The sequence below is a fragment of the Dipodomys spectabilis genome, unplaced genomic scaffold (genome assembly GCF_019054845.1).
Source record: "Dipodomys spectabilis isolate Male_0828 unplaced genomic scaffold, ASM1905484v1 ptg000001l, whole genome shotgun sequence".
In the NCBI taxonomy this organism is placed as follows: Eukaryota; Metazoa; Chordata; class Mammalia; order Rodentia; family Heteromyidae; genus Dipodomys; species Dipodomys spectabilis.
In genome coordinates, this window is record NW_024870678.1 from 146375 (window position 1) to 167120 (window position 20746).

The 20746-nt window shown below is 41.1% G+C and overlaps 1 protein-coding gene across 1 annotated transcript in view; it reads right to left on the bottom strand.

Moving 5' to 3' along the window:
* Positions 1-20746, bottom strand: part of LOC122121193 (prolyl endopeptidase) — a 98106-nt gene that overhangs the window by 32602 nt on the left and 44758 nt on the right. Inside the window, exons 7-10 of the mRNA XM_042695363.1 lie at positions 20519-20624; positions 9307-9498; positions 6336-6533; positions 784-887 (exon numbers count right to left, since the gene is read on the bottom strand). Coding sequence (XP_042551297.1) covers positions 784-887; positions 6336-6533; positions 9307-9498; positions 20519-20624 — 600 coding nt within the window. The remainder of the gene's footprint in view (positions 1-783; positions 888-6335; positions 6534-9306; positions 9499-20518; positions 20625-20746) is intronic.

A 20746-nucleotide genomic window follows, 5' to 3' on the forward strand; every position in this document is an offset into this window, starting at 1 on the left:
GGTTTAGGCTATTTCTAGTCACACTATAATAATGTTCTGGTTTCAGGGAAACAACTTCAGGATTATTCCAGATGCTTGAATCCAACATCTGTCCCAATCTGCCTTCACAAACCATGTCTGACTCCTTATCTATGGCCTGTAGCCAGGCCCCTAGGTTGGAGTGCTCGTTAAACACCTGGTACCCTACCGGTGACCTCTTACTGAAAAGCAACAGTCTACACTGTCGTCACCAATTATCTGGTGATTCAGATTCTGGTCATCTTAGGGAGCCTAAGAGATGACTGACTGAGACTGAGCTTGTGGAGAAATGACCATTCATTGGCTAATTCATTTGTTCACATACGTTACTGAGTACCTGCCGAGGATAGGGAAGCAAATCTACCTTCAGACTAAATAAGGATGACTCATTGCACCAGACCAAATGCTTCCCACACTGCAAATCTGAGACCTTAGCTCAAACACTACCCATTTTCCAGCAAGCAGACGGTGACACATGGTGCTGCTCTGACAACTACTGCAATAGGAGACAAAGAACTCTGGCTTCCTGTGGAGAACAGAAGCTGCAGGAGCAGAATCCATGAGCTGGGAGAGGGCAGAGGTGGCTCACCACTGAGTGCTGAGCCAAGCTTGGCTCACTGCCCGGAAACAACAGAGGCTCCAAAAATATTTGTGGTATCACCGTGGATTACCTCGGTGGCTTCTGACAAGGTGGAAGGTGAACAGTTAGCAGATGAAAGTTCCGTTTTATAACTTGCACACGAATGGGATCAGTTTCTCCATTACCTGGATCGTCTGGTAATCCGAGGCATCAATTCCCTTCACAGTCACCTCGCGGAAAACTCGGGGCTCCAGTTCCTCTTTGGTGAGGTCACAGTGATAAATGATACCTAGAAGGGGAAGAAGCCTTAGGTTAGTTCACAAGACTCACAAGATGCCAGGCAACAACAAGGACCACAAAGCACAACCAGACCCTCAAGGTGATTGACACTGTAGTAGGAGGATCTCTACTCCCAGTCATAGGAAGCCAGATTGGCATGACAAGCACCATGTAAAAGGGCCACCTCCTTTCTGTACTACTAACCCAAGCATTCTGTAAGTGAAAGAAAAGGTAAAATACCGCTGGGAAGGTGGCTCAGCGATAGAGTGCTTGCCTTGGATGCATGAGACCCTGGGTTCGATTCCTTAGCACCACATAAGCAGGAAAAAAAGGCCAGAATTAGCACTGTGGCTCAAGCGCTAGAGTGCTAGCCTTGAGCTGAAGAGCTCAGGGACAGCGCCCAAGCCCAGAGTTCAGGCCCCACAACTGACAAAAAAAAAAAAAAAAAAAAGAAAAGGTAAAATACCTAACTGTGGAAACAACAGATTTTTCTCCAACCCATTCCAGATAGGTTAGGAATAGAAGTCAAGGAAAATGGCAAACTTCTTCTGGGGACTTTGACCTGGGACAGAAAACTACAATGACTTGCCTATGGTCAACCACCAATTAGGGGTCTCTTAACCAGGTTCGTGGGGCTTCTGCTACCTGCCCCTTAACTCATCCGTGGACACCCATGTAGAGAGTTCAAAGATGACTTCACTTATAGTGAAACTTAGTGACTTCAGTTTTGTTTTGTCAATTTTTATTATCCAGTAATTGTGTACAACACAAAATAATTACTGTATACCAAGAATTCCAGCTCATTTAACTACTGATTAAAATTCTACTTGCTGGATTTAATGCTACTCTCCCACATTTAAGAAACAAAGAAATAATAAGTAAATAAGATGAGTCATTAATGTCCCCAAACAATGGCACTTCTGTTGTTTATGAAACAAAAATCAGTCAGAGGAGCTGGTGTGGAAACAGCACCTCCCTACATATTTCTTTAAACATAAGCTGCCGAGGGTATGAAATTGGTTTTGTGGTCCTTGTACTTGCTGGAAACCCAAACATCAGAGGACTACCACAGGGCACATTTAAATGGATTGATCATGGAGAGTAACAGTGGCTTGCTCTCTCGTTCTCATGGGCAAGGAGTAATGCATCTGACTCCTTAACAACTGTGACAGCTAATCTTTATGAATGGTATTCCCATTCTTGTGGTTATAGATTATTTGAAGATTACTGTAAAAGGGCATATGATTAACTCTGTCAGTATGAAGATGCATAACATGACTAAAGAACTGGCTTTGTCAGGTTAAGTCATACTTGGATATTTGTTAAAATATATCGATATGAAACATATCTTTACATGTGAGGTACACTCTGGGAGCATGCAGCCTGATTCATTGCTATACCGAACTGAACACTATCCTTGCAATCTTGCAAGCATAAGGCTCCCTACAGACAGGAGCTTTTTCTCCTTCCTTCCTTCCTTCCTTCCTTCCTTCCTTCCTTCCTTTCCTTCCTTCCTTCCTTCCTTCCTTTCCTTCCTTTCCTTCTTTCCACTTTCTCTTTTTCTTCCTTTCTTGCACTGGTATTTGAATCAGGTCTCATGTTTACTAGGCAGGAGATCCAGCACTTTAAGCCAAGCCTACAGCAGCAATTTTGGCTATAACTATTTTTATGATAAGGTCTAGAATTTTTGCCCAGGCTATCTATGGGTCATGGTCCACCTCCCTAAGCCTCCTCATAGCTGGGATTACAAGTGTACACCACCATATCTGATGGGATCCTGATAACTTTTTGTATAGGCTGGCCTTGAATGATAATTCTCTGGATCTCTGTCTCCCAATCATTTGAGATTACAGATCATGTCACCACCCCCACCCCTAAATGTAAACTGGCCAGTACAGCTGGTACCCCCTACAAACACATACAGCAACAAAACAAAAACAACAAAACTCTCCAAATAGTCAAACAAAAAGAAGACAGATTTCAGACCAAGCCCCAAGCCCATGCCATCTGACCTCCTGACTCATACCAACAACATACCAACTGTTAAACATGTTAGGAGCCAGAACTCTTTAATCAGTGGCCTCAGATGGGTCACCACAGTAGCAGAATACAAATTCCTCAGTGCAAGACAAAGAGGGGGGGGAGATGCCCTGCATGACTGTGTATCTAGAAAGGTTGAGACATCAATTCTAACCAGGGAATGAAATGAACTACAACAGAGGCTAGTCACCACCCAAAGGGTATCATGTGCCTGACCCTGAGGTTCACTGAAGAGGTGGTATTAAACCTGAAGGCACACCACTTAGTACTTGCTATGCATGCATCCATATCCATCTGGGTTAGCTGAGGCTAGCCCATTGCAATTCACACCATAACGTGGACCACTCTGACCTAATGATGCCCAAGTCCCAGGTGCCCTGGCTCATATGAAAGAACAGGAAGGTGAGGCTGGAATAAACTATTCTAGAATCCGGAACAAAAGACTAATGGTTGGTGATCTCCAGGAAATAAATTTCAAAGTTCAAGAGAATTGGATTATGGAAGTTCCTTAAGGCCAGAAGGAATGCCTGGCCTCGAGACGCTTCCTGATGGACAGTGCTTTAACAAGGCCAGGATGGAGGCAGGGAGATTAGCTGGCACAGTCCCAGAGGAATATGAACATAAGAGGAAGGAAGAACACTTTAGGAAGAATCCAAGGGATCATGTAGATTAGGTAGTTTTGATGTTATTAAAGAAAAAAAATAGCCCAAACTTCATTTCACATCTTTGTCTTTCTCAACAGTTTGTGGAAGACTTTTTTTTTTTTTTTGGTCGGTTGTGGGGCCTGAATTCTGGGCCTGGGCACTATCCCTGAGCTCAAGACTCAAGGATCTACCACTTGAGCCACAGTGACATTTCTGCCTTTTTCTGCTTATGTGGTGCTGAGGAATCAAACCCAAGGCCTCATGCATGCAAGGCAAGCACTCTACTACCTTCCCAGCCCCTGTGGAAGACTTCTTTAAGATTTCTCATTCCTGCCTCCCAGAGTCACAGACACAGTTCTGTATTATTACAAGTAGCAAGTATGGCTGGTGTTCACCCCAGGTAACTCTCAAAGGTCCACACAAAGAGAATTCATTAATTAAACTACTAAGTGGTTTGAGCCACAGGGAAATCAGTGCATGGTGCTCCAAACTGTCCGGCTGCCTGTTTTCTCCCAAGTGTGACTGTAGCTGCAAAAGTCACAAATGGATTGGGCTCAAGATGTATCTTCACCAGGAACCTCCACAGGAAACAAAATCTGCAGGCATGCACCTGCCGGGGGTAGCTCATGTCCACAGCAGGAAGTACTATTTCAGACCCTGGAGTGCTAGTCACAATCTCCTAGCTCTGCTATGGACCGCAGCAGTAAGCCTCTCCTCCTCACAGAGGATGTCAATGCACAAAGGCATCACTACTTTCCTAAAATCTAGTTTCATTATCTCATGGGCATGTTTTTGTTTGGCTTTAGAAGGCCTAGATCTGGAAGCTCTATTCTATTTTCCTTTTTTGTTTGTTGGTGCCAGTAGTGGGGCTTGAACTCAGGGCTTTGTACTCTCTCACAGCCTTTTCACACTCCAGGCTAATGCTCTACCAGTTGAGCCACATTTCCACTTCCCATGAGGATTTTGATATCACATTGAGTTAAGGAGAGAAAGAGAGAAAGATGGAGGCAAAGTAAGTACAAGGAGACAAAGGAACAGACAAAGCATTGCACTAATGAATTACAGCTGTTCAGAAGCTGCCTGGCAGGGGAAAAAAAGAGAACTAACTAGGAACATGCTTCTCTTTTCAAACTTCTCAGCCACAGTCACAGATATTTCATTGCTTGGCACAGAACCCATCATTTTACACGAGGACAATAAGCTCCTTCTTTCCCCAGGTAATGCTGAGCTTGCTCCTAAAATAAATGGTCACACAGGGTCCATGAAGGAGCTTCACAGGCCTTTGAGGACTCTGGGTTTTATTAAGACCAAGTGAGTCATCCCCCCCATTCCCCCTTGCTCCTCTTTGTCCTTTATCTGTTGGAACTGCTGAAGTTAGGGGAATTTCCAAAGTGAAGTTTCTGAAAGCAGTGAAGCCTGAGAACAAAGTGTGGGCCCTGAAGCCGAGAATGGGAATGGCTACCTGGGAAAAGGGATTGGTTTGCCTGCTCCCTGACTCTGTTAGGCTCTGGGCTGCTGGGGTTGAGGGGAGGTGCACAATATCTGACATGCATGAAGTTCTTCAACAGCTGACTCCCAACTTTTGGCACTAGGCCTATTTCCATGGCTCTTTCCCTACCCTCTTGATTCTCTGAAAGAGGCTTTCAGAATCAAGCCTAAACTTGCCATGTATACCCCCGGAGCTACTTACAGGAACATCACTCTTTCTGTTTTCCTAACCCTGACAGCAACCTGTCACCACAATAAGATGTCTGTGACTCAAGAGATTCTAAAGAAAAGCAGATGACGCATCACTGTCATCTGGCCAAGTCCCAGGAGAAGACGGAGCCAATTCAGCACCTGCCTAACTTTCCCCCAAGAGTGCTTTATTTTCTGATGAGCCAATGAAAGATTGTGACAAAACCGGATGGGGGCAGAAACAGGAACAAGGCAAGTACACAAAGTGGTTGTGGCCAGATTGCTTTCAAGACAGGGTCTGCCTGGCCAACTATAAACTGCCACCTGAGCAAGATTCCTGGGATAAACTGCTGTATATGTATGTCTCTGAGATTGCATAAACAGACATTGGAGAGGCAGGGGAAAAACCAAACCAAAGCACATGAATATAACCAACATTTTAAAACATGAAAAAGAGAATTATTTGATTTGGGGAAAACTAATCGACAGCATGAAATGTAAAAATCATACCTCAGGAGTGGCTACAGATTTTATAGTCTGTTATCTATATGCTGTGACCCTATGTACTTTATACATAGATCAAAAGCTTATTGGAGCTGTGGTACAAATGACAGCGGCAGCTGAGCAAGTGTGAAGTCCTGAGTTCAAATACTACTACTACTAGTACCTAAATAAATATTACTCTCCTACTCTCCCCCGCCCCTCCCCCCCAAATCATACCAAAGAGGCAGGTGTCAGTGGCTCACTCCTGTACTCCTAGAAACTCAGGAGGCTGAGATCTGAGAATCGTGCTCAAAGCCAGTGCAATCAGGAAAGTCCATGAGATTCTCATCTCCAATTAATCATCAAAATGCTGGAAGTGGAGCTGTGGTTCAAGTGGTAGAGTGCTAGTCTTGAGCTACAAAGCTCAGGGACAGCACCCCAGGGTAAGTGCGCGCGCGCGCGCGCACACGCGCACACACACACACACACACACACACACACACATACACACACACACACCACACTCCGCACGCACGCACGCACACACGCACACATTAAAAAAAGAACCCATATAAGCCTAAGTTTCCAAGTGAACAGCAACAGCAAAGACTCACCTGGAGATAAAAAGGAAGTGAACTGATAGAAGATCTCGCTGTCCTTCTTGCGCCCGCTGTACCCCACAACACTGCCGACCTCTAGGGGGAAGGTCTTAAGTTGAGCACCTGTGGTCAGGTCATGAAGCTGTAGGATGTTCTTCACGTCGTGGAGGTAGCATAAGACCAGAAAGTTGGACCTGACGCAAGCTACCCACTCTACAAAGACAAGGAGAGAACCTCATGTTTCTCCTATTTATTTAACTGAACACAGTTACGGAGCTCTGCTTTGTGTTAAGCAGCAATAAGACTTGCAAAGCCATTTTACAAGTTGATTTTAATATCTCAAGTAGTTTTCAGCACAGTCCTTTAATGAGTGATCACAGTCGTTACATTTATTCTGTCCAGAGGAAACAACACATCTTGGTCTAGATGATGTGTGAACTTCAAACAACTCCATTACAGTGATTTTGATAAGTGACCCCTACCGCCTGTGTGTTGAATGCTTAGTCCTCAGCTACAGGGAGGTGGTGGAGCCTTTAAGAGATGGAGCTTAGGGGAAAGAAGTTAGGTTACTGAGGGTGAGCATTTCATTTTGAGACCCAATCTCAATTGTTTTTCTTTTTCAACGTTGCCAGTAGTCAGCATTCAGTGAGTCAGATAAAAGGGAGTGAGCCATTAGTGAAGAGCAAGTGTTTGAACATGGGGTAATGTATATAGAAACAACATTAATAAATGTTATCTGACACGGATTGCAAAACGGTGCAAATCTACAGAAAATGGTGGAGGTAGGGAGTGGGGGTGTGGAGGGGAAGCAAGCATGAACACTATTGCATGTACTGTAGAGAACACGGGGGATGGAGCTTGAATGGAAAAGGAGGGATGAAAGGCATTTCCTAAGAAGAATCACTAGGGCTTGGTGACTGTTGTGATACAGGGTGAGCTAGATCACTGTAATAGTGCTTGGTTATAGGGCAGCAATAACAAATGGGAAGGAAGGCATGGGATGGAAAGGAGGCACAGAGGTCAGCCGGAAGTGGGACAGGCCACCCAGAAAGAAGGAAGCAGTGGTAGATGGACGTCACAGGTAATAGCGCAAACATGCTGAAAAGACTAAGTTCCTCTGACTTCATGCTGATACTGATATTTAGTAACCCAAGAAACTAGTAATCCCCTCTTATAACATCATGTTATTCTACAGGGAAGGCTAAGGGTCACCAGGGACCTCAATCTCTGAGTGGCTTGGATTACCAAAGCAAATTTTTGCTCAAGTCAGGATATAAAGAATTGTTGCATCCAAATAAAGTAATTTGTTCACTAGCTAATAGGTTTTTTTTTCTTTTTCTTTTTTCTTTTGGTTAGAGCACCTTAATCAAGCAAGCTTAATGATAAAAAAAAAATCAATCTGTGTTAAATATGAGTACATAAAAAATATGAACCAGCGAGTAATAAAGGAAAGTGATTTGTGAACTGTCATCAATAAAAGCCCTGACTTTACAGTTGTACTTTATGACTAATCTCTACCTTTCATTCTCCACAGTGAGTTCTGTAATAATGATATGCAAAGAGTCCAGCCATGCTTGTCTTTGAATTGACTGATGGGTTCTAGTGAATATATATATATATATATATATATATATATAATACATACACATATATACATATACACAAATATACACACACATATATTACTGTATATGCATGCAGCAGTACTGCCTAATTACTTTGAAGGAAAAGCCTGGCAGCAGCCATGCTGCCTTGGGTTGTAGCTGTGGATTCAGTAGGAAAGAGCAGGCATGAAGACCATTCCATGCAATTCCAGGTTTGAATTTTTTAGTTACCAGGCACAAGAAAATATCTTTCTTGAGCCAGCAAGAAAACAGTGAGCAGGATGATAACCTAGGATGTAATCCTTGACCTGCCTGAGTGCAGACATTTGCTTTAATTCATCAAAGAACACACTGCAGCACTATTTTACCTGAGACAGCGCTACTCTTGGGCATGGGCCTGTGTCTTCCCTCTTGGACACTGCAAACCATAGAAGCTTTTGCATTCCTAAATGAATCTATCACAGAATTGTCACTGAATCTATCACAGACATTCACCTCTAACATGGTAAAGTCTTCCTATGAAGATCTTCATAGGCCCAAAAGTACTGAACTCCCCTTTTATATGAAAAAAAACTGTCTCCAAATTAGTGAGTTTTCTAAACAAATTCAGCTTTCAAAGCAGTAAATCATTTTTGCAAAAATCAGAGAAAACACCATGAAAAACAGATGATGTGGAAGGCAGATTTTCAAGAGATTAATGTGCTTGAATATACAAAGCGACTACAATGTTTTAAATTAAAACTGACAGCAATCTATTCTTTAAACCTACCCTCAGTTCTACAAGAGTATCATGCAAATAACCAAAGGTTACTCAAAAAGCTGAAAGCTAACATTTGTGAATCTAATAGGTTTAAAAACTGAATATTAGTGATTAGTATCCAATAATAAGTATACAAAGATAACTGGTACTTTTGTGTGTGTATGAGTGTGTGCGCACATGGGCATGCCCTAGTACTGAAGCTTGAACTCAGGTCTTGGGAGCTGTCCCTGAGTTTTTGTGCCCAAGGCTAGAGCTCTGCCACCTGACCTTCAGCTCCAGTTCTGTTTTTTTGGTGGTTAACTAGAGATAAGAGTCTCAGGGACGTTCCAGCCTGGACTGCCTTTGAACTACTATCAACAGATCTCAGCCTCTTGAGAAGCCACTAGTAGTCTTTGCAAGTCTGAATTCATACCTCCACATTTTAGGAACCATTTCTATGTTACTGTATTAAGCTGCAGTAATGTCACATAACAAAGATTTGGATGCACTATTTAGCATAATAGCCCTAATAATTTAGAGGTCAATGTTCTGTATCTTGAAACCAGTCACTAGAGAAGAAGAAAGCTTGCTGGTGTTCTCACCTGAAACAAAAGTCCAACAAGCAAGTCACCTGGAATCTTACCTAAGACATCCTTCTCGTGCTCAGGAACGAGCACTTTCCATTTGGACTCATCAGGATCCGTGAAGTCAATGTTAATCAAGCGATAGTTGGGAGAATGGCGATTTGTCTTGAATGTGAACACCGTTCCCTCATTGGTTACATAGTCATATTCTCCTTCAAAGTTGTCGATCAGTTTTACCCACTTCAGGATTCCTGGTGAGAGATCAAGCATTCCTGTCATCTATCTGAAATTTTAAAAAACTGTGAGCTTTGTATTTAGGAAGGCATCATTTCTATCTATAGAGAACAAGGAAGAGCAACTGGAAACTCCAAGGCACAAGAAAAGCAAGGTGAATTCATTTTTTTTTTGGTGTTGTTATTTTTTTCCTATTGTTTAATTCTAAAAACTGCTGGGCATTGGTAGTTCATGCCTATAATCCTAGCTACTCAGGAGCTAAGACCTGAGGATGGTGATTCAAAACAAGTCAAGCCAGAAAAGTCTGTGAGACTCCAATTCAACAGCAAAAAGCCAAGAAGTAGAACTGTGAGTCATGTAGTAGGGCTCTAGACTTGAACAGAAAAGCTAAGGGACAGCACCCAGACCTTGAGTTCAAGCCCTAGAACCAGCACAGAAAAAAAAAAAAAAAAGAAAAGGAAGAAAAAAAGAGGGAAAGAAGGAAAGAAAGAGAGGAAAAAAGAAAGGAAGGAAAGAAGGAAAAGAAATAAAGTATTCTTAAAAAAACCTTTAAAAACCTGGCACCTTACCTCCAATATAATCAGCTACATTTTTGCTAGATTTGAGACTCACTCCTAATATCACACCATGAGAAAGCTTCACTGTCTACGCTCTCTGGACTATAGTAACGACTCAACCAAATTTTCCTCTCTCATACAGCATTTGAAGTGTCTAGAGACATTTTTGATTGTCATAATGTAGGGGAGGGGGAGTAGGAGTATTGTTCCTGGCATTTAGTGAGAAGAGGTCAGAAATGCTGTTTACACAAGCTGCAATGCACAGGACAGTACCATGATAAAGCAGCAGCCAGCTCCACGTATCAACAGTACTAAGTCTGAAAAACTTTGTCTATTGCATTAGCTGCCTGCCTGGCCTTCCCATTGCTATCCTTGATTGTCTCTGTACTTGTTACCACATTGTCTTCATATTTTAACAGTCCATGTTGGTATCCTTTGAAACGTCAATGACTTCCCCCACACATTTTGGTCAAAGGCTCCATGTGGCAGTCCTTTCCCACTTAACCTACTTCAGCTTGTTCTAACTAGTGCTTCCTATCTGTGCTCTACTGGCTGTTGACCATGTACATCTAGCCATGTCACAGGTCCTGTCCTCTGCCTAACTGCCCATTCTCAGGAGGCCAGCCACTTCAAATTGCCCCAGTTCAGTTCTTCTTGGCCCTTCTTGCAAGATGTAGTTATGTATTTATTTTCTTATTATTTATCTTTTTTATTAATTATTTCACACTTAGTCCTGAAATACAGTGTGAGGTTTTTTCAAAGATACAAATAAAGCTGTGTTAAATGGAAGAAGGGACATTTTCCGTCAGTTGTGGGGCTTGAACTCAGGGCCTGGGTGCTGTCCCTGAGCTTTTTTGCTCAAAGCTAGCACTCTAACATTTTTAGCCACAGCACCACTTTGTTTTCTGGTGGTTAGTTGGAGATAACTTTCCTGCCCAGGCTGGCTTTGAACTGTGATCCTCAATTCTTGATCCTCATTCAGGTCTCGGCCTCCTAAGTAGCTAGGATTACAGGCATGAGCCACCAATGTCTGGCTAGAAGGGACATTTTCTAGTTTTTTTTTTTTGGTCCGGTTGTGGGACCTAACTCTGGGTCTGGGTGCTGTCCCTCAGCACTTCAACTCAAGGCTAGCGCTCTACCACTTGAGCCACAGCACCACTTCTGGCTTTTTTTTCTTTTTGCTTATGTGATGCTGGAGAATTGAACCCAGGGCCTCATGCATGCAAGGCAAGCGCTCTACCACTGAGCCACCTTCCCAGCCCCCATTTTCTAGTTTTATATTCTGAAAAACTAGCATGGAGGTGGTGCTCACTCTAAAGATCTTAAACATGTTCACCATCACCCAAATGGCTCACCATCACTTTTATTATTTAAAAAAAAACACTGGGAAGACATTTGCTTCACAGTGTTATCTATACAGATACTCAGAGAATGTTTCATAAGGGTAAAAACCTTGTGACTTCTAATCTGAACGACTGTCAGATCTTCTCCATTCCTCTCCTACTTTCAATTTCATTTTGTAACTATTTTGCATAATTCATTCATATTCCTTATAGCTTTAATGAATACTTTATGTTCTTTTAACTCCTTTGTGTTCACTGTATCTTCAGATAATCTGTTCAAGAATTAAATTTATTAGGGGAAACAGGATTCTATCATATAAAAAGATTCAGAGGTCAGACATATTTGGAGGAGAACTCTGGCTCTCCTACTACTTAGGGCCTCATTTGGTCAATGTCAACTAGGAATTAAAGAAAATGTGAAAATCATTCTAAAAGTTATTGCTAGTGTCTACCCTACAACAAAAATAATTTCTAGCTAAGCACTGGTGGCTTAAGCCTGTAGCTCCAGCTACTCAGAAGGCTGAGACCTAAGGATAGAGATTTGAAGTCAGCCAGGGAAGAGAAGTCTGAGACTCCTACCTCTAATTAATAATAATAATAAAAAACAGAAATGGAGGTGTGGCTCAAGTCGTTGGGCACCAGATTTGAGTGAAAAACCAAGGCCCTGAATTGAATTCTCCCAGAACACCTTCCCCCTCCCTCTCCCTGCCCACACCCCCCACCCCACACACAGAGCTTTCCTATACATTGGCAATAACCATTAGAAAACACAGAGGGAAGTAAGGGAAGAACCTCAATTACAACAGAAGCAAACTTAATGGGATACTTAAAAATCTAAACATGAAACATGGATTCTAAACGAAGAAAAAAAATCTACTATTTTTCCCCCCTAAGGAAATATAAAAGTAGGGACAAAAAAGTAGTTGGAACACATATCATATCCCTACATAGGACGATACAGCATTTCAAAGGTGCAAATAATCCCAGAAATGTATGGATTTAACAAATTCCATTCAAAATCCAAATGAAATTTCTAGGGAATGTGATAGCATCCTAAAACTTATCTGGAAGAACAAACACAGAGGGGCAGTCAGTTGATTTTTGTTTGTATGGAGTCCCACTTCCCTTCTGGGAGCTCTTCCTGACTTTTATGAAAACTGGCTTTTCTTTCTTATCTCTTCCGGTGTGGGTACCATAAACACTATAGTATAATTTTCCCTCATCACACGGGTTTTACATGTAATGAAATCATGCGACACATACACGCTTGCATCTGATTCTTTTACTTCACATTGTCCTTGTAAGATCACTCATTCTTTGGTAATAATTATTGACTCTTGCTTGTATCTTACGGTGCTCAGAGAATATATTTAGTGTGGTATTAGTGCTTTTAAGTTGGTTGAGAAATGCTTTGTGATGTAGGGATTTTTAAAAATTTTTCTTTAAAAATGTTCTGTAAATACTTGAAGAATGTGTGCTCTGAAATTACTGGATATAGTATGCTAAATATATATGCCTATTAGGTCATCCGTTTAAATACTGTTGAAATCTTCTGTATACTTACTGATCTATTCTTGGCCATTCTGTCAGTTGCAGAAAAGGTCTGTTAAAAATGTCTCTACAATTGTGGGCTTCTCTATTTTTGCTCATATGCTCAAAATTTGCTCCTGATGTTTTGAAATTATGCTGTTAGATATACACATAATTTTATACACTTGCACAAAACTAGTTTAAAAGTTTTCTAATTATCCATTTTTATCTCTAGCAATGGTTTCTGCTTTAAAGTTGACTTTGATATTAAGATAGGTACTATATCATTCCTCTGGTACTACCTTTAATTAAGTATTTTTAACCTTCACATTAGCTATATACAGAGTTCTAATAGGCATCTTAGTTTTTTTTGGGGGGGGCGTTGGTCATGGGGCTTGAACTCTAGGCTTGGGTGCTGACCCTGTGCTCTTCAGCTCAAGGTGAGTGCTCTAGCACTTGAGCCACAGCGTCACTTCCGGTTTTCTGAGTGGTTTATTGGAGATAAGAGTCTCACAGACTTTCTTGCCCGGGCTGGCTTTGAACCCAGATCCTCAGATCTCAGACTCCTGAGTAGCTAGGATTACAGGCGTGAGCCTCTGGCACCCAGCTTAGGCATCTTAGATTTTTAACGTTGTGTTTTGCAGAATAATGGTTCTCAACTTGTAGTTTATCATTTTTAGAAGTTCATTTTTCATATCCTATAACATGTTTTCCATCTCTTGGTGGGCAGCTATATTTTTAAATTACATATGGGTTCCCTAAATCCCTTCTACTGTGTCTATTTTTTCTTTAGCCAAAATAATTGTTTTAAAATGTGAATGACCGTATTTTTTATTCCTAAAAGTATTACTTGGTCCTTTTCCGAATCTGAGTCTTTCTAGCATCTTATCTCTTGTCCCCACAATTCTTGTTTACATTATTTTTATAGCACCACTACACAGATTGTTTATCATTGTTCAAAGTGTATTTCCCATACTTATTTTCAGGCTGAATTTGATTATCTCACTTCATTTCTGCTGGTTCTATTCTCATGTTGGTGATTTTTGTCTGGCTCGTGCTTTCTGACAGTAAACTAGTTTCCCCTAAAGGAATGAAGCACTACCTGTGGGAAATGTTGGAAGCATGGGTTGAAGTGGCAACCTTCCAGAGTATTTCTCCTAGTTTGCCCCTTGGAACACAACCAGCCTGGAAGCTCTGAATTTTTGGCAGAAGAATTTTTGAGCCACATAGGACACAATTAAGTCAACCTGTACCCATGTGAAGGGCAGCGTCTCTCCTGTTTCACGAGTAAAAGTCACAACGTGTCTCCTCTAGTGCTCAGGTAAAGAGACCCCTGCCAGTGTTCAGGTAAAGACAGGCAACTCTGGGTGCTACTCATTCTGTGCTTTCCAGGCCTACCACTTGCAGATTTACTTATAAATTATTCTTGCGATGAAGACTTCTAATGAGACTCTTATCCACAGAGAAGCGCAGGTCTGACTTTCCACCCCAGCAGAAATACTCAGCACAATTCAGCTCCTATTCCTGCTTTCAGTCTCTCTGGCCTCCTCTCTTTTTGGCAAATGAGCCATGGATTTGGAAAGCCTTGCCTAAAAACCTTTCTCTTAACACCATTTACATTGTTTTGATTATGAGGTTCTTCTGAGGTAATTCAAAATCTGCCCAACTCTCAGAAATGGCCCTTCACAATTACTTGTCATGAAAGGTTAAACTCTGCATTGGAAACACAATTATATTTTTTCATTGACAAATTGCTAACCTCAAAATAAAACTCAGCAGTGGACCTACTCAAAGGCAACTGTATCTGAGCTGCCATAAAACAATGTTTAAAACAAAGTCTCCGTTTCTGAAAAGAATATAAATTAAATTTTGTTAGCTGTCTGCCAAATTTGAGGGTAATCAGAAAGCTTGATTTGTTTATAGTAAGAATGATGAGATATCATTGTCTGGCCTATGACATTTATAGACACAAAATCTGGGTTTGGTGAAATGTCAGATTTCTTAAAAGATTCCACAGACAATAAAGCATTTCCTGATGTGAAACCTTTGTGTCACACACTAACCATCTTACAGTCTCTGCCTGAAAAGGTCTTGCACACAGAGTTATTCATTATAATCCCTCTCTACCCCAAGTCACTAAAGTGTCACCAAAGGCAAAACACAATAGAAATTTCCCTCCATTTTTCTGCGTGCACAGGTGAGTTCAAAGATGTGGTGGTTATATAAATGATCAAGCTCCGGTAAACAAGAGCTTCCCGAAAGTATAGGTCAAACCTGTTACTAGATTTTGAAGCATTAACCCCAGCTTCAAATAGATCCTGTGTGCTCACTGACCATAAGGAATGTGTCAGGATTTCTACAAGAACAATTGTAAAATAGGCAAAATATTCTAAAGGATAGACCTTCACAGGACAGGATTTTTTCAAAGGAAGCTCATTACATCCTTTCCTCTCTTGAATCCATGCTATGGATTTTAGCACAGAGTGAGCACTGGGTCATATCAGCTTTGTAACTAAACATAAAACATAAGAGTCTGGCATTTATACTGAATCTTTCCACAGTTCTTTACAATGTAAAAACAAAAGAAATCAATTTAAAATTGAAGCTTAATAATATCTCCTACTTTTCTAACACAAATATTTAAACACATATTCCTAAGATAAATGTTTACATACTAAGGAATAGGTTTATACTTTCAAGATAGAAATTCACTTAAGTGTTCTTGTAAAAATTTAAAGGTCCACCCATGTGGGGGAAAAGAAATAGCTGAGAAGATCTGATTTTTAATGATGAGGTAGAAAATATATGGAAATTTATTCTAGGTTTAATCTAAGTGTATGAAGTTTTAATAACATTCTAGAAACACAATGTATGTGTATATTTCCAAAGAAATAGAAAAGCACAGATCATACAGTTAAGAAAACTGAGACAGAAATCATTTTCTTGCAAGGTTGAGGGTAATTAATTTCAACTTATCTGCAGACATCAATCACATTAAGAACCAGAGGAGTCAACACTCAGCTGTTCTTCCTACTGCAGAACTAATAAAATGTCACACTGGTTAGGTGTCCTTAAGAACACCTTGGTACCTCTTCACTAATCTTAATACAACATATGGAACGGAAAGAAACATCGTCTGTCATCCACTACTTTCAGGGTTTAGTAAAGAACAAAGCCAAATGAGGATGAGGTTGATGATGATTGATAAGGATGAATAAGGATGAATGATGATGATGATGATGATGATAAAAGTTAGGGGATCACAAGTAAATGAGAAGCTCTGAGGAAGATGCTTATATACCTGCACATGTGTATTCCTAAAGGCATCAGTGAGTCATTCATAGTTCAAGCACTGTTCTAGGCACAGGGAACCCACAAAGAACAAGAGAGATGAGATGTCCCTTGGTTAATGCAGCCCCATAGATCAACATACTTTTGTTGGATCCAGTCTTGCACTAAAATCTTCATACCTCTGCCTCCTGAGTAACTGGGATTACAAGTATGCACCACTACATATTACTGGCTTCATATTACTCTTAAATGCAAGTACTGAAAAGCAAATGATGGAAATGAACTTGCCAAAGACAGACCAAAAATGGCAGAACAGAGATTAACCTCACAAGTTAGAGAGGATAGTCAGCAAGGGAGAGAACACAATGCAGATTGATGTGACAAAAGGAATTTAGCTCCATAAACATGTCACTTAACTTTCAAGGTTCCATAGATTTGGGGTTGTTTTGCCAGAGTTGGGGCTTGAATTCAGCCTTGAGCCCTCATTCAGCTTTTTCACTCATTACTGATGATTTACTAGCTGAACTATGTCTCCAGTTCCAGCTTTTTGCTGGTTAATTAGAGATAAAAGTTCCTTGGACTTTTCTGCTTAGGTTGGTTCAGATCCCTAATCCTAAAATCTCAGTCTCCTCCTCAGTGGCTAGGATTAGGGGCATTAAACACCAGCATCCAGCTCCAAGATTATTTTTCATTATGTATTCACAATTTTGTCCTCCCCATGTCCATCTTTTTCTACATTGCTCCTGCTCCTTTTTCTAAATTGCTCCTGGCTGTGTGTGCGTGTGCATGTTGTGTGCACGTGCTTTTCTGTGTTTCTAATTTCAAAGTGCATACAGACAGAAGGCTTTCTTGGGAGACAAAGACAACAGAAAAGTCAGAAAGGAGTCATCCTTAGTTTTTAAAGAATATAATTTTGTGGTGCCTTAATAAAGAATTTTATGAAAACCTCTAATAATTCTCCTTGCCTTTAAGGGGGAAAAAGATTAAAATCAGAGCAGAAAGGCTTTACAATGATCAAAAAGGGTACAGATTTCATTCATATAAACATAGAGGCTTCATAACACTGGATTTAACTTCCAGTCACCAGTTTTTCTCGACTAATGCATCTAACACTTAAATTAACTGCAGTCAAAGCACTCAGGATCATTTATCCTTGCCTTAGTTCAACAAGAGTAACAAAAAGGGGAGAGCAGACAGGAATGGCAAGCAGGGAGGTGACACTGTCATCCACTGGCTATGTGATCCTGATACTCAACTATCAGTCTGCTCAATAAAACACAGTCCACACAGCCGGACAGTAGAGGTACATACAATTCTGCATTTTTTTAAATTAAAAGACTCCTAATTAAGAATCTAGTTTTGTAGAGGGGCTGGGAAGGTGGCTCAGTGGTAGAGCACTTGTCTTGCATGCCTGAGGCCCTGGGTTCGATTCCTCAGCACCACATAAGAAAAAAAGCCAGGAGTGGCACTGTGCCTCAAGAGGTAGAGCCCTAGCCTTGAGCTGAAGAGCTGAGGGACAGCACCCAGGCCCAGAGTTCAGGCCCCACAACCAGACCCCCCCCCCAAAAAAAAAGAATCTAGTTTTGTAGAAAACAAATTACTTCCAAATCTCTTACTTAGAACAGATTTTATAATTAAGATTTTTTTTAAAAAACCAAACTTTCAAAGACTGTCTTCAACCTACTTTACCATGATATTAACTAAAACCAAAATGCAGTAATTCCAAATATTTCCCTTACAAAGGAAACGAGAGAGAGCAGGAGAGAAATGGAGAAAGGAGTCTCTCTCTCTCTCTCTCTCTCTGACCTCTCCTTGCCCCTGAAATCTTGTTCTCTTCAAAGCAGACCATAAAAATATAGAATTTCTCTTTCCCAATGCAAGTCATAGAAACTAAAAAATATTCCACTCTGATATTCTCCTGCGTTGGAGCTAGCCATGCAGAAATTCTCTAATCTGATAGCTTCTCCTTTTCTAGAGGATCCTGCCCTAACCTAGGAGAAATGAATGCTGCAAAGAGCCCAAGAAGCCACTGAGCAGACAGGCCTCACTGATTCCCCTGCCCTCTCTGGGAATACAATCATGCCCTTTTTGTCCAATCCCATTTGGTTATTCAGATTTTCCTCATGCCTATGCAATGAAGTCTCCATGAAAATCCAGAGGCTTAGGTCTGCAGAACTTCTGGCAGCTGAGCACATAAAGACTTGCAGAAGGGGAACAAGAGTTCACCCGTGTGCCATGAGCATGATACACCCCAACTCTCCAAAAACCGAAGCTCCTGCACACAAGACTCTCCTTCTCTTACTTTATCTATCTCTTTACCTGGCTGATTATACTTGTACCCTTTGAAGTATATTTTGGAAAGCTGGGCATGAGGGCTCATATCTGTAATCCCAGCTACTTGGGAGGAAAATATATACTGAGAATATTGAGGTTTGAAGTCAGCCTAGGTAATAAGTTCATGAAACCCTGTCTTAATAACAACAATAAAATGCTGGGTGTAGTGCCACCATGCTCATGGTCCTGGAGGATGGTAGTATAGGCTTCCTCTGCCTACCCCACCCCCCCAAATATGTGAGGCCTTATTTAAATTAGGAATTTAAATTCCTTATTAAATAAATAAATAAAAAGGGTTGGAGGTATGGCTCAAGCGGTAGAACTCCTGTCTACCAATTATGAGGTCCTGAGTTTAACCCCCAATACCACCTGAAGAAATAAAGGAAGGGAGGAAGAGAGAGAGAAAGGGAGGGAGGGCAGGAAGGACCCTCTGGAATAAAGTAGTAAATGTAAATATAGTATGTCCTAAGTTCTGTCAGCAAATGAAGTGAATGCAATTCAGAGTGTTGAGAATCCCGGTCAGGCAGAAGTTCCAGAGTCACATACTTGTGACTGGGTCTGAAGGAGGTGTAGTGGACTGAGCCCTCAATCTGTGGGGCCTGATGCTACTTCCATGTAAGAGCAAAGATGAGCTACCTGGCAGGGGAAGGAAGATGCCACACATTAGGGGATCAAGTGGTTTGGGTTGTAGAAACTGAGTTTGTTTCTTCTGCATGTTCAGATAGCCATTCAGGGTTTATCAGATGCTTCTCACTTTTGTTCATCACATTCATTCATGAACTGCACTGTCTAGAATTTTGCTCAAGGATCTTGTTCATCTGGACACTGTGCTATTTTTGACCTCCCAAACTGTTCTCTAATTCTTTGCTACACCTGATGATCAAATGGAAGGAAGAGTGAAAAACAAGAAGGATGAGGACCAAGACACTGGGAAGGAAATAGGGGAGAGTTTCCTTGAGTTTTTCTGGCCTGTGAAAGGTTTCATTCAGTCCTGCTCTCCCTTATCAAAGTGGATACACCAATAACTGTTCAGTGCATGAAAATGTGGAAAATGTGGATGGAATTTTCTCCCCTATTTGGAATAAAGAATTTGCATTTTAAATTTGTTAATTTGTGTCCCTTAGTAACATAAACATACTTACTGACTTCAAGATATAATGAAGGAAAATGAAAACAGCATCCTCTTGAAGAGTTATAATACAATTAGAATGTTTACTACAGTGGAGTCCTTCCCAGCATACCAAGATTGCAGAACCAAACAGGAACAATTTCATTCACACTTCTTTCTTTCTCTGAGATAGGAGCTCACCGTACAGACCAGGCTGGCTTTGAACTTGCAATTCTCCTGTCTTAGCCTCTTGAGTTCTGGGCTTACAGGAATGTGCCAACATGTCCAGCCAGACAGTCTTATGTTTTCTTCCTCTCAAAGAATGTGAACACTGATCTAGGTGTTGCTGTTTTCTTGAGACAAAATGAGTGCATCTATTTTCTTAATAGAAAAAAAATAAGGCAATCTTCACTAAATGGCCATCTGTTTAAGGCTAGAATAAAAGCTGCTGACTATATCGTGCTCTAAAGGTTGAAGAAGCAAAACCAGGCTGTTACTTAGGACATGGCCTGGTATGATAGGATTGCTTGTTAGTCTGGTAAATTCTGGTTATCACTGCTTTCCTGGGAGGGTTTGCAACCTAACATCTACACAGCTGTTAATACATTATAGACCAGCTGACCAGCTTCTTCCTAACTCTTCATCTGTAACACACAGGACACTTTCAGAGTCAAGTGCAGATATCAGTCTACGAGAAAATGCTTCATTTCCTTTTCCCTCATTTTATGAAATAGTACTGAAAGAAAACAATTGTACAACCTGAGATAACATGATAGAAAGGCAGAAGTCTCCTTGGGAAATCAACTAGAACAAAACAATTGCTTTTGAAATGATGCTTCCTGGAAAAGCAACCTGGGTTTGTAAACTAACTTACCAGTGATGCCGTTGGGCTCCTGCTGCAGGTCACAGTACCAGAGTCGGTTTACCGGGTCACAGCCCTCCCAGATAGATAACAAAACATAGCGACCATCATCAGACAACTGTGGGGGACAAAATCAGTGCAGGGCCTCATCAGAACAGACTTTTGATGAACAGATTATTAAATACTAGGTTAAAAAAAGAGAACGTTAACTTCAACTGCAGTCACTTACCTAAGTTTCTG